This window comes from Diceros bicornis, chromosome 8 (genome assembly GCF_020826845.1).
Source record: "Diceros bicornis minor isolate mBicDic1 chromosome 8, mDicBic1.mat.cur, whole genome shotgun sequence".
In the NCBI taxonomy this organism is placed as follows: Eukaryota; Metazoa; Chordata; class Mammalia; order Perissodactyla; family Rhinocerotidae; genus Diceros; species Diceros bicornis.
The window spans coordinates 54,635-68,514 of NC_080747.1; the positions used below are offsets into that span (position 1 = coordinate 54,635).

Genomic DNA, 13,880 nt, shown 5'->3' on the forward strand with positions numbered 1-13,880 from the left:
AAAAAAAGTGTGGCTCTTGTAAACTCACAGCTTGGGTCCTGCTTTTTTTATCCAGTCTGACAATCTCTACCTTTTAACTGGAATATTTAGTCCATTTACATTTACTGTAATTATTGATAGTGTTAGATTTACAGCTGACATTTTTCTATTTCTTTCATTTTTTGTCATTCTTCTGTTTCTCCTTTCCTGCCTTCTTTGAGTTAACAGTATTCCATTTTATCTTCACCATTGTCTTTATTTTAGTTGACATACTTAATCTTTTAGAATAGTTTTAGGTGTACAGAAAAATTCAATGGCAAGTACAGAGAGCTCTCATATTACACTCCCCCCCACACACATAGTTTCCTCTATTATTAACATCTTGCATTAGTGTGGTGCACTTGTTACAATTGACGAGCCAATATTGACACATTATTATTAGCTAAAGTCCATAATTTACATTAGGGTTCACTCTTGTGTAATTTACTGGTTCTGAGAAATGTGTAATGACATGTATTCACCATTACAGTATCATATAGGATAATTTCACTGCCCTAAAAATTTGTGCTCCACAGATTCATCCCTCCCTCCCCTGAACCCCTGGCAACCACTGATCTTTTTACTGTCTCCATAGTTTTGCCTTTTCCAAAATGTTATGCAGTTAGAATCATACAGTATGTAGCCTTTTCAGATTGGCTTCTTTCCCTTAGTAATATGAGTTTAAGATTCTTCCATGTCTTTTCATGGCTGGATAGCTCATTTCTTTTTAGTGCTGAATAATATTCCATTGTCTGGAGGTACCACAGTTTATCCATTCACCTACTGAAGGACATCTTGGTTGCTTCCAAGTTTTGGCAATTATGAATAAACCTGCTACAAGCATCCATAATGGACAGTGTTGCTCAGCAGGAATTCAGCCCCACTTGCCACCCCCTGAGATACTGGGACATAGCTGCATGCAGCTACACGCAGGGACCTGCGAGGAGCAGACAGAGCTCTGCAATGTCGACTGTACAGAGACCCTCAGAGCCCGTGTCAGGAGGGGCAGGGGGCTCAGGAAGGGTGGTCTGTACAAGAAGAAATCCTGGATTACTTGGCATGTTTAAACACACAGAGAGAATGTTTTCACTTCTGTCAAAAGTTGGGGATGACTTGGCCCTCACAATTTCGTGGGAAACATCACGTTGAATTTCAAGGGAAACAAGGAAGAGTCATGAAATGCTATAATCCTCACCTGTGGACAATGTGTAGGATCTTAATATTTAAGTAGAACATGATTTGACCCAAAAACTCTCCTGGGAGGGTGAGAAGATTGTGTGTCGAGTTGAGGGTGTAAGAAAACTAATCCCAAAGTGCAGTAGTAAGAAATCAGTAATCATACACAAAATGGAAATAACCAGAACAGCAGTGTAGTTATTTTTTCCATAAATACAAAGGCATATTACCAAAGAAAGTAGTTGCTTATGGGGCAGAAATACAGAGTAGGAGGACAAAACAATGGTACCACAGACTTTTAAACTAGATGCATTATTAGCTTGATTTAAAATCAAAATATAGGGCCGGCCCCGTGGCTTGGCGGTTAAGTGCGTGCGCTCCGCTGCTGGCGGCCCGGGTTCGGATCCCAGGCTCGCACCGATGCACCGCTTCTCCGGCCATGCTGAGGCCGAGTCCCACATACAGCAACTGGAAGAATGTGCAACTATGACATACAACTGTCTACTGGGGCTTTGGGGGGAAAAATAAATAAAAGTTAAAAAATCAAAATATATATTAGTGTAATTTACCATAATAACAGATTAATACAGAAAGAAAACAAATGATTATAATGATTGATGAAAAAAAGACCTGAATAGAATTCAATACCCATTTATGCCTAAGGAAAAATAAACCCTCTTAGCAAATTAAAGATTCAAGGAAACGTCCTTAATGTGTTAAAAGGTATCTGGCAAGATCCTGGGCAACCCCTGTATTAATGACTTAAGTCAGAAACGAGAAGAGGAGTCCTGTCATTCCCACTCTACTCAAGTCTGTGTTGGATCTGAGCAAGAACACTCAGACTAGAAAATATTCAGAGGGTTCAGAAAGCAAGAAGCAAAATCGTCATTAGTTACAGATGATATTGGAAATAGACAAATTATTAGAACTGAAAAGAAATTTTTACAATGTTGCCAGGTACAAAATCAGTGTACCAGCTCAGTCATAGGCTTTAAACCAGCAACAAACACATAAAAAATGTCGTTTTTACAAGGACAACATTTACAATAACCACGAAAACGAAAATGCATCTCAAGAAAAATCTAACAACAGTCATGCAAGGCATCTACAGAGAAAAGCATTAAACTTTATTGAAAAAACATAAAAGAAGACCTAAATAAGTAGAGAGAAGACCTATTCAAAGATGAAAGGACTCAAAATTGTCAAGATGGTATTCTACCCAAATTAATGTGCAAATGCATTGCAATTCCAGTCTGCATCCTGGCAAGATTCTGCACAGCATGTGACAGTCTAAAAAGCATGTGGAACGTGCCAGGAGCAACATTTTGATGAAGAAAGATGTGGGACATGTAGATCAATAGAAAAAAATGAAGAACACAGAAGAAAAATTGTGTAAATATGGAATAGTGGTGTATGTGAGATGATGTTAAAAACAGCTTGAAATAATAGATTTAATAAAGGCACTGAAATAATTGTCTTAACATGATAAAAGAGAAAAGGTGCTAGAAAAATTAGCTATCCACACAACAAAGGATAAAATGATAAAGGAGATAGGTGGGTAGATGATAGATAGATGGATGGACAGATAGGTAGATGGATAGATAGAGATATGTACAGACATAAATACATACATATCTAATACTAAGAGATAAAATGAGATCTCTACCTCACATTATAAACAAAGATAAATTCCCAGATGGATTAAAGACCTAAATATAAAAGCAAAACTGTAAAACTTATACGAGAAAAGGAAAAATATCTTCAAAACATCGGGATAGGGAGGATTTCTTAAGCAACAAAAAGGAAGACAAATCATAAAGGAAAAGATTAATAGATGTGATTTACTTTTTGACAAGTGACACCACAAACAAATGAAAAGACAGCTGCACTCTGAGAACGATATTTGCAAACTCCAGAGGAGGTTATCCAGAGTGTGTGTCACAAACTCCTAGAAATCACTGAGTAAACTAGAGGATAAGAACGCAGAAGACACTGAACAGATACAGATACCTCCCTAGTAACTGTGGGAATGCAAGTGAAAACAAGGAGACACCATTTCACAGCAGCCAACACAAGGACAAAGTGAGGGGTGCTGAGCAGGGTGGGGAAGTTCGCTGCTGGTCCAGTAACTTGTGTGTTCCTGTCTTGGTACCATCAGGATGCAGAGCGTCCTGAGCTCCCAGCGGAACTGAAATGCATGTGCCCCACAATCACACCTGGTGGGGGTGTCTAGAGAAAGTCTTACCCGTGAACAAGAAGATGGGTAAGGATTTTCATTGCAGCCCCGATTGTAAGTGAAAAAGGACATAATCTAGGAGGGCCTCCGTACGGGACTGCTGAATCAGCCGTGGTTTATCTACGCAACAGAATACAATACCTCAGTCAGAATAAGTGAGCCAGAGGCCCCGGGGGAAACGTCATGTTGAATGCAAGAAAGCATATCACATAAAGGTTATACAGTGTGACACCATTATGTAAAGTTTAAAAATGTGCAAAACAATATAACGTGCACAGACACATGCTTTTGTGGCAGAAGCACAAAAACATCCCTGGGAGTGACCCATAGCGAGGTGAGTGGTGGCCGGAAGAACAAGGGGATCTCTGGCTGCTCCTGTAACACTTGGTTTAACTAAAAATAAAAGAGAAATGTGGACCAAGTACAGGGAGTATTTAAACTGTCAAAATTTTAAATTTTTGTGTTTTAGTTTTTTTTGTTTTGTTTTTGCTGAGAAAGATTCACCCTGAGCTAACGTCTGCTGCCAATCTTCCTCTATTTTGTATGTGAGCCACCATCACAACATGGCCACTGACAGATGAATGGTGTAGGTTCGCACCCAGGAACCGAACCCAGCCCACGAAGCAGAGCACACAGAACTTAACCACTGGGCCACCGGGACTGGCCCCTGTGTTTTAGTTTTGATAGCAATGCACACTGAGTCTCCATGGGGGATTCCTGTGTGTAGGACCACGTGCAGCACTTCGTGTTCAGCGTTTTCCTAATCTAAATACAGACGTGTGCAGGGAAAGAGGAGGCTTTGAGTCAGGCCGTTGGCAGCCACTCGCCACACGAAGCTATTGAGAATTGGGAAAGTGGCTGGAGCTCTACGTGTAAAATACAACCAGATTTCTGGACTTAGTATGAAAAAAAGAATGTAAAATCTCTTTATCCCACGATTCTGCCAAGAGCAAGCACAGGCACTCGAGTCAGGGCACCTGGCAGGGGCAGAGCATGGGGCACACTCTGGAGCTTCCAGCTCTGGCCCGTTGATAGTTGTTGAGTGAAACAGCGAATGAGATGGATTAGCAGAGTGCTGAGCTGAAGGGCTTGGTGACAGGTGTGTGCAGGGCATGCAGGACAGGACTCAGGGTGGGTGATGGGGCAGGGATGGAGCCACTCAGCCAAGAAGAGGGAGGTGTCAAGTTTGGGGTCCTGAGGGACCCTGAGGGGCTGTAAGCTCCTGGCAGTCTGGAGGGAGATGGAGACTGTCACCTGCCCACCCTGTACCTGGGCTTGCAGAACTCCCACAAATGCCGCTTAGGAACAGCAGCTTGGTCCTGCTTTGCGGCTGGAACAAGACAGGGTCTCAGGCACCAGGAGAGACTGAGCTCATACCTGCTCCATCTTTGCCACAGAAGCGCATTCCCCAAGCCTCAGTTTTCCTGCCTATAAAGGGATCGCTTTCAGGATCGAAGGAGGCAGTGAACCTGAAGTGCTTGGCACACAAGGCCTGGCCCTTGTTGAGCCCTCAAGACAAATCAGCCATCGGTTAGGTGATGCCCACGCCGACAAAGACACTGGGGTGCGCTCAGGTTCCCCGCGGATCCCAGGGCTGGTGTGCAGTTGGGCAGGCGAGGGCATGGCCTCTGGCAGCTCCAGGAGCCTTCTTTCCCCAATCTTGAGGAATGGATGGGGATGGACAAGAGGTGAAGGAGGGTGGGAGTGCCTGGGCAGGAGCCCAGGGCGGCAGGAGAGAGGCAGGCAGAGCTCACGGATGTGGGCTTCAACGTGGGAGAACTGAAGTCATGAATTTAAAGAAAAAATAACCTGAGTTACACTTGAAAGGCAAGAGGGACTCTCACGGCCAGGCCCCCTGGGACAGGTGTGCAAAGCGCTGCAGTGAAGGGGCCAGTGTCCTGCCAATGAATGTGAGGGAGGCTCCCAGCAGAGGCGCCCCAGCTGGGCCAGGACAAAGGGATGGGGTCGGGTGGGGGATGGGCACATTCGCACAAGGAGCTATGTGAACCGAGGACTCAAGGCCCGAGGCAGAGGCCAGGAGGAATCCGTGTCAGAGGGAGAAGGTCCCTTTCAGAGCAGCCTAGGGGCCGTGAGCTCATGGTCCCGCGGCCTTTGTCCACCCGTGTGTTGAGTCTCCTGGCTGGACCTGGAGCACCCCCCTGACCCCCGCACTGAGGCCACTCGTGCCTCAACCCCCCGTGGAGAGGAGCGTGACTTGTGCCAGCCTGAGTTTGCAAAATAATTCAGTTAGTGTGGCTTTATCTGAAAATGTTTGCCAATAAGACAAATGTAACTTATTTTCAGAAAGTTCTTCCCTTGGACAATTAATTTTAATGTTTAAGCTCTTTTAGAATATTCATCTATTCAGATCTGTTCAGGTCCATGAACACTCGTGGTCTGACGAGGGCTCCAATGGCTTCATTCCCACCCGGCCCTGGCCCAGGGAAGGAGCGCCCGTCCCCAGGTCCTCAGGAGACAGCCCCATGCAGGAAGGAATGAATGCTTCCTGCAGAAAAGAATGAGCAAACCACGAACCTTGGTTGAGTTCTGTACTGGGTTCAATATTGTCCCCCCAAAATTCTTGTCCACCCAGAACATGGCCTTAGTGGGAAATAGGGTCTTTGCAGATCATACTGGATTACAGTGGGATCTAAATCCAATGAGAATGTCCTTGTAAGAGACAGAGAAGGACACAGAGACGGAGAAGAAGGCCATGTGAAGGCAGAAATGGAATGATGAGTCTACAAGCCAAGAAACGCCAAGGATTGCTGGCAGCCCCCAGAAGCTGGGAGAAAGGCGCGGAATGGATTCTTCCTCAGAGCTTCCAGAAGGAACCAACCCGGACGACACCTGGATCTTGGACTTTGGGCCTCCAGAACTGTGAGAGAATAAACATTTGCTGTTTTAAGCCACCCGGTTTGTGGTGCTTCATGACAGCAGCTGCAGGAAGCTTATACAAACTCCTAAAATGTTCAGGCCCACCCCTCATTGTGTTGCTCCTGACGTCCATTTCCCTCCCTCATCCAGTCAATACCACTGCACACCCCACGGGTCCCCGATGTTTGTCCAGGGAGCGCCAGCCTCAGTCATCACACCTGTTTATTCACAGGGCCCCACCAGATGGCAGCCCCTCATCAGTTTGTCCTCAACCCCTGGTGGCCCACAGAGAAGGCTGAACGGTCAGGCTGGTCCAGGTCCTCAACATTTTACTTTCCTTCAGGAGAAGGGCAGTTCTTGAAAGTTTCTAAGAGGATAACATATCTGACCCATGTTTTAGGAAAATGTTGCCTCAGGAGTGGAGATGAAGAAAGGGAAGAGGCTAGTGGTTTAGGAATATTGTAAGGACCACTGCCAGTGCGTAAGGGCAAGTTTGCGGCCTGGATGACAGGGAGAAAGGCAAGTGAGGTGGGGCACCCCTCCAGGAGCTGTGGGCAGAGCAGGGCAGGGGCAGCGCAGGGCCAGAGCAGCCTCCTCCACCACTTACCTGCTCTGCCCTCCTGCCCTGGGCACATCCCAAGTAGATCTGGCCACACTCTGCCACACGGGCTGCAGGACTGGGACGAGAGCCACACAGAGACGGGGAATAAAGGGTTGTTTTGTGGAGTGTATTGTGCTTTAACGCAGATATCGTTGATCCTAAAGTGACAAGATTTTTATTGACATTCTGTTGAGGATCAATGGCAGATAAAAAGGCAAAACAGAGATCAGGGCTTCTCTGGATGAAACTCACATGTGTAAGCAGATTCCCCTCTAAACAGGAAGATTTTAAGAAAACTGTTATAAACACAGATCTGTGACGGGAACCACCAGGCAGGCTTTCTCCTGCCACCCCGAGAGTGCTTGGGAGAATTCAAATTGGGGACATTACGATATATGCGTACTATTTTCCTAAGTTAAATTTTCTTTTTCCGTTTTGTTGGTTTTTTGTTCCTGTCGATTACTATGCTGAAAAGTATCAAATAAAGCAAAGATATGAGATCACCTGGAAAGTAAACGAGTTGACATTAGGCTGCTGCCTGAGTCTCATATAAAAAGAGATAGGTATATAAACTTTATACTTATTTATATGCCAGAATTCATTTTTCTTAAGGTCTCTGTCATTTATTCATTTTCTTTGATATCTTGGTGAGAAAACAGTGCTTTGGGGCAATAACAACTTTCAGGCCACCACGGACAATATGTATGTGTGCAGCTGTTGTTCAGAGGGGGAGCTAGACCCGAAGATGACTCAAGAAATCAGCACCAGCCAGGCCTCTGCAGTGTCTGTGCAACACAGACCCACCTGGAAGCCTGGAAACTCACCCCAACCCCAACACAGCTCTGATGAGGCCATGCTGTGCTGGCACCCGGGAGAGGGGCTGCCCACCAGCCTGCCCACCTGGATGTGGCAGTGAGAGCCTACCTGCAGCTCAGCCCCCAGTAGGTGCTCTCTGAGGCGTGCTGCCCATGAGCAGATCCTACACCGCTGCAGCAAGGGGACACACCAGTCCACAGCCAGGTCACCCCACCCCAACAGCTTCCACTTGGGGTCCTGGGTGCCCCAAGCAGGGCTGCTGGCCTGGCCCTCAGACACCACCCAGGAGGCCGTGTGTGTTTGTATGTGTGTTTGCATGCACGTGTGTAACGTGTATGTGCATATGTCTGGGCGTGCACGCATGTGTATGTGAGTGTGTGCTGCGTACATGTGCTCACCTACATGCATGTATGCGCAAATGTGCGCATGTGCTCACATGTGTGTGCGCACCAGTGCATCTTGTGTGTGCATGCATGTGCGCTCACGTGTACACTCGTGTGTGTATGTGCCTGTGTGCCTTCGCCTGCACCGTGTCATGACACCAGCCAGGAGTAAAAACTTCAATCACCAGCAGTTTGATCTTCACACAAACACCATCTGACTGATTTTTTAAATTAAATGATTATTTAATTGAATTTCAGTCAAAAATTCAGTTGTGTGGTTCAGATTGTGTTGCAAAGGGCAGAACACCCCCTCTGATTAAGGAAGGTGTGTAAAACTACACATCTGAGACCCTGGGAGCACCTGTTCATCCATCATCAGAAAACATGGCTGGTATGGTGACTATATCCTGTGTTATCTTAAATTATTCCCTTAAAAGTAAACAACTTTTATGTTTAAAACAATAACTTACAAACTCAGCATTAAGCCATGTAAAAACGCTAAAATGTGTTTAGTTTAATTTTGGTATTTCATCATCATCATAAACTCTCAGTCTGGCCTCTACCAGGCCAAGAGTTAGTTATTCTGAGAAGCAGAATAAACCCATTTTAAGAAAGGTCCAAGAACTGGCATTATTTTCCAAGGAGCATAAAAAGCCAATTCTAAACAACTAACTTAAACTTTCAAACAGTAGAATGAGCGTGAATAAAAGTGCTGCCGAGAGTCGGGGGACCTTGAGGGCCTTGGAGAGGCCCCCGAGAGTCAGAGCTAATCGGAAAGAGTTGCAGCTTCGTGACTCTCCACTCACTTCCCTGAGTACCGATCTTTGGAACAGTTAGAGTTTAGGGATATTTGTGATTTTATTTCCTCTAGTAAACTTCAAAAGATAAAACCCTGGTATCCCACATCATGATATCAGCCTTTGTAAAGTGAAGTTAATAATATTCGTGGAGTTGGAAACACTCGCATCTTAAAAAATCTCATCTAGTTTGTCGGTCACATAGAAGTTCGCTGGCAAAAAGCAGCTGTCTGCGCACCCCCAGATGCTCCCTGCCCCTCCCGGTTCTGCCTTCTGTTCTATCCCAAGAAAAGTCTGAAACTAGACAGGTCACTGATTTTGATCGCAAATTGACATTTGAAAGACTCATAAGGCATCTAACATTTTAAGCTGTACAAACCGTGTAACCCTCATAAAATAAGGAGGCTATGGTAGCTCTGACGTCTTAAGTCCGCGCTGCCCGTGGATTTGTTCCGTTCAGGCAGTCCCTGCCCAGCAGCCTTCTGCAGGAGTGCACTGTGTGCCCACCCATTGGGCACACACTGGCCTGGCCACCTCCGCTGTAGGGCTGGGAAATCAGCCTCGCAGCTGCCTCTGAGGTCTCTGCTCCAGGAGTGGGGAGCAGCTCTGCTCAGGACAATGCCTTATTGATTTGATTTAGGTAGATGGGAAAGTATTTTAAAAGTCACTTTGCTGCCACTGATCACATTTTCTGCTTTACGCTGATGGCCAGTGGGCTGGTAGTGCAGGGGCAGGAGAGGGGCCAGGCTGTAAAGTCCAGCAGTGGGACTAGTTGGGCCATGCCTTCAGCCTGGCTGAATTCAGAGGCCAAACAGAGACCAGTATCTCAGGAGGCCAGTGGATGAGACGCTAGTAAAGTGGCCCTGAATGATTCTGTCTCCTCAGGTGGCATCAACATGCCAAGGAGGGAACATGGGCCCGTGGCCTCTTTGATCAGATCTCCAGGTTTCCTAGTAGTTGTCCAGGCATCAGTGCAATGGGTTTGCCAGCTCCATAGGTCAGCCGCTGAATGGTGACAGGTCCCCACTTCTCTGTGTGGAAATGGGGCCTTCTCTCTCTAGCAGCCTCTACTGCAGCTGGGCAGCCCGGCCAGGTCTCGGCTGGGATGGGGCCTCAGTCTCGGGGGCATGGGGGACTCTGGCTTTGGGCAGGGCACCTCAGAGCTGAGGAGAGACGTCACTCCAGAGCCTGCACCTGGAAACCATCTCCAGCCCCAAATCTGGCTGCTATTCCACGATTAGAAGTGAATCCCCATACATTGTAAAGATATTACACATTATTTCTTGAGCTTTTCTCACCTAAAGTGTTTTGTGCTGTGCTCACCTCTGGCAGAGCACGGGGTGTGCCCATATCTCCTTTTGCAGGAGGCACACGCCATTTGGGTCAGGGTGGGGCTCTGCTCCAAGCACGTTCACAATCAGTGGCATACCTTCCTGGTGCCACAATTCCAGCACACAGGCACTGGATCACCTTTTCCTGAGACCCTGAGCCTGCTGGCTCCCAGCCAGCCCACCGACCAGGTGGAAACACACTGTACCATCATCTTCACCATCATTTGGAGTGCATTTCCTATTGTGTGTGTAAATATGCACTCACATGTATATCCTAATGATTTAAAAGTATGACCTTCACATCAATTAAAGCTATTTAAGGGGTATATTTTAAATGAAATGATACAATATTCAAAATTACCAGATTAATGAATTAAACAGGAAAATAATTTGCCAGAAAAACTATGACTTGCCAAAATAGGATTGGATTGTTCATATATATTAACCGGAAATAAGCTGAGCTTTGCAGTAGAGACCCCATGGCCAGTTTCCAAGAACAGAAACGTATGGAACCTGGTACACAAGAAGGTTAGCTTCAGAAGGAGGCTGGATGAAGTCAGCCAACGAGCAGGATACAACTGTTCAAACTCAGCATCTGCCTGACCAAACCAAACCATTTCCCCCAAACTGATGTGTGCAGACACCCTCCAACTCCAGTTTGATGAATATCTCCAATAACATAGCAATTAATTTAATAAAGGAACTCACCAATTTTAAATTGCAATAAATTTACCAAACATTTTCACTGTTTATGGAGAGCTTTACAGTAAGAAAGTATCAACAAAAGCAGGCACATCCGTGTACAAAGTGTTGCTGTGGGTGCTTTTCTCTTCTTTCCTTCCTGAAGTACTAGCTGCTTTGTCTTTCTGTCCTTCCTCCGCCAGGACTCGTCCTCCCGCGAAACCACCCTCGCGTGGTGAGCTCTCACGGGGGACCTCGGAGCGAGACCCCAGGGAACGGACTTGCCAAAGAGAAGTGCGGTGGGGGCGAGCCGACCCCAAAACATTTATTGTAAACTTTAAAATGGAATCCGGATACGAACAGACACAGAAAAAAAGAGAAACCTCCCAGACACAGAAATGATAATACTGGAGGACCAGTCTCTGGCGGGGAGCCCTCAGAGGCGGCGGGCCAGACCGCCCCTGAAGATGCGACGCCTCGGCGAGGCCTGGCTCTGCGCCCCGCCAGCCTGGGTCCTTCCTCGCCGCGGTGGTTGGGTGCGAGGCGCGCGCGGGCGCGGTCCGTCCGGGGTCGCCCTGCGGCCTCAGCAGGCCCGGCTTGGCTCCCAGGGGCGCACGGCCTCGCAGGGCGGCCGGCAGCAGTAGGGGTAGGAGGCGTTGAGGTCGGGGTCCGAGGGGGCGTACCCCGGCAGCTCCACCGACGGGTGCCCCCCGCAGCACACCTCCACACCCGCCTCGTCGAACGCGTGGAAGCCGCCCACGTTGATGTAGGAAACGGCGTGGTGCGCCGAGAAGCCCGCGCAGTCCCCCGGGGCGGCGAAGTCCGATTCCTCGGGGGACAGGATGGAAGCCTCGCTCGGCCGCTGCTGCAGCCGCCGCCCCCGCCGGCCCCGCCGGCCGCGCCGTGCCCGGGAGGCTAGCGGCTGCGCGCGGAGCCCGGGGCCGCTGCGGGGCCGCGCCAGGGCCCGGCCTCCCCTCCGCCGGCCGCGCCGGCCGCGCCGGGCCTGCGACGACTTGTAGTTCTTGACCAGGAGGAGGCTGAGCAGGCCCAGGAGGCACTCGAGCGAGTTGAAGACGGTGGAAAGCACCAGGCCACGCTGGTAGTCCTTCAGCTGGCGGCACTTGGCGGACGTGGCGCTGTCCAGGGTGCTGCGCGCGCGCGGCGCGCCGGGGGCCGGGCCCGGAGCGGCGGCCCCGGGGCCGGGGGCCGCGGCCGGCGCGCGCGGGGGCAGGCAGTAGTGGGAGTACTTGCGTTCCACTAGGGACACGGTGTCGCCGTCGATCACGGCGCCCGCAAATGCGCTGAGGACCCCGAGCATGAAGACGAGGACGCCGAGCAGGAGCAGGTTCTGGCTGTTCACCGGCCCTGAGGGCCCGGCTGCGGCCCCCGGCTCGCCCGGCGCGGCCTCTGGAGCCCCTGCCGGGGCCGCGGGGACCCCGAGCCCCGGGCCCGGCCCCGGCCCCGCGAGCGGCGCTTCCCGGGGCCCGCAACAGAGCAGGGCGGCGCCGAGCAGCGAGAGGCCGGCGGCCAGCAGCAGCCCCGAGTAGAAGGCGCCGGCGGCCGCCCCCAGCCGGAACGGCTCCCCGCGCAGCTCCGAGCCCAGCGAGAAGCACTTGAGGCCGACGGCGGCGGCGCTGAGCGCACAGGCGAGCAGGAGGCAGGAGGAGAGCGCGGCGCAGGCCCCGCGGACGCTCCACTTCATCCTCCGCGCCCGAGCCGGCCCGCACCCCGCGCGCCCGCCGCCGCCCGCCGCCGCCCCCGCCGCCTGCGCCTCCTCCCGGCGCCGCGCGGCCGGACCGCCGGCCTCCTCCTCATCCTCCCGCGTCCTCCCGGGCCTGCGCCGCCGCCGCCGCCGCCGGAGCCCACATCCTCCGCCTCCCGCTGCCGCCGCGGCCCCGCGCCGGGAACCGATGCGGCGCCGAGAACCGCAGGGCGCGCGCGCCCCCTCCCCAGCCCGCGGCGCCCCTCCCAGGACGCTCGGCTCCCCCCACCCCGCCCGCGGCCCTGCGCGCCTGGCCCAGGCGCCGCCCTCCCTCGCCCCCCCCCCAGCACCCGCAGGCCCTAGGACGCCCCTCCGCCGCCTCCCCAAGGAGAGGTGGCCCCCGCCCCCACCGCGTCTCTCCGCCTTCCTCCCCTTGACTGAGCCCCTGGCCGCTTTGGGAAAGCAACCCCCCACCCCAGGACTCTCTTCCTGGGACCCCCCCCAGCCCCACCCCCAGCACCTCCACTTCTTTGCCCCTACGTCTGCGCCTCCCTGGCGACAGGGCTAGGGCCGCACTCCATGCCCACCGGCCTGCCAGCGGCCAGGAAGCCTGAGGAAGTTAGCTCGGGGTGCAGGGAGAGGGGGAAGAGGGGAGTCCGAGTGCTGGGAGCGGGTATGGGGGAGAGCCTGGGAGCGGGAGAAGGGGAAGAGGCGAGTCTGCAGGAGAGGGGAGGGAGGAGGTTTGGGTGCGGGGTTGGGGGTTGGGGAGCCGGGGGAGGGGAACCAGGGTGCTCGGGGGAGTGGGGCGGGATTCTGGATGCGGTGGGAGGGGGGCCGGGCGGGGGGAGGAGGAGGAGCTCGGGTGCTGGCGCCTCCAGCGCAGCCTGCGAAGCGCCGGCTCGTGTGCGGGGTGGGGGCGGGGGGTGGCCGGTGAGTATTGGTGCTGCCAAGCTGGATGAGTCTCGTTTGGGCTTTAGTCTAAAAAGCCCTTCTCCGCGATCATGCAGGAATTTCCCCATACGCAGGTGCATGTGAGTTAATTCATCAGAAGGCGGTTCACGGCCTGAGTGCAATGGTGGGGGGGAGGGCGGCAGCAAATCGCCCTATTCCCGACCATGATAACTCAAGGTGGGTGAGAGGAAGGAGTGGGGATGGATAGGGCGGGGGAGATGGCCTTCCCCCAGGCCTCTCTGGGCCCTCGTCCTCTTCTTGATAGGAGACCTGGGGAGGGGGGCGTCTCTGGAAGGCCCTGTGAGGTCCCA

The 13,880-nt window shown here is 51.4% G+C and overlaps 1 protein-coding gene across 1 annotated transcript; it reads right to left on the reverse strand.

Moving 5' to 3' along the window:
* Positions 1 to 10,536: 10,536 nt before the first annotated feature.
* On the reverse strand, positions 10,537 to 12,799 carry TMEM271 (transmembrane protein 271). The gene has a single exon (XM_058546358.1). It carries the CDS (start codon positions 12,616 to 12,618, stop codon positions 11,500 to 11,502), a length of 1,119 nt encoding a protein of 372 aa, XP_058402341.1. The 5' UTR covers positions 12,619 to 12,799; the 3' UTR covers positions 10,537 to 11,499.
* Between the last annotated feature and the right edge of the window lie 1,081 nt (positions 12,800 to 13,880).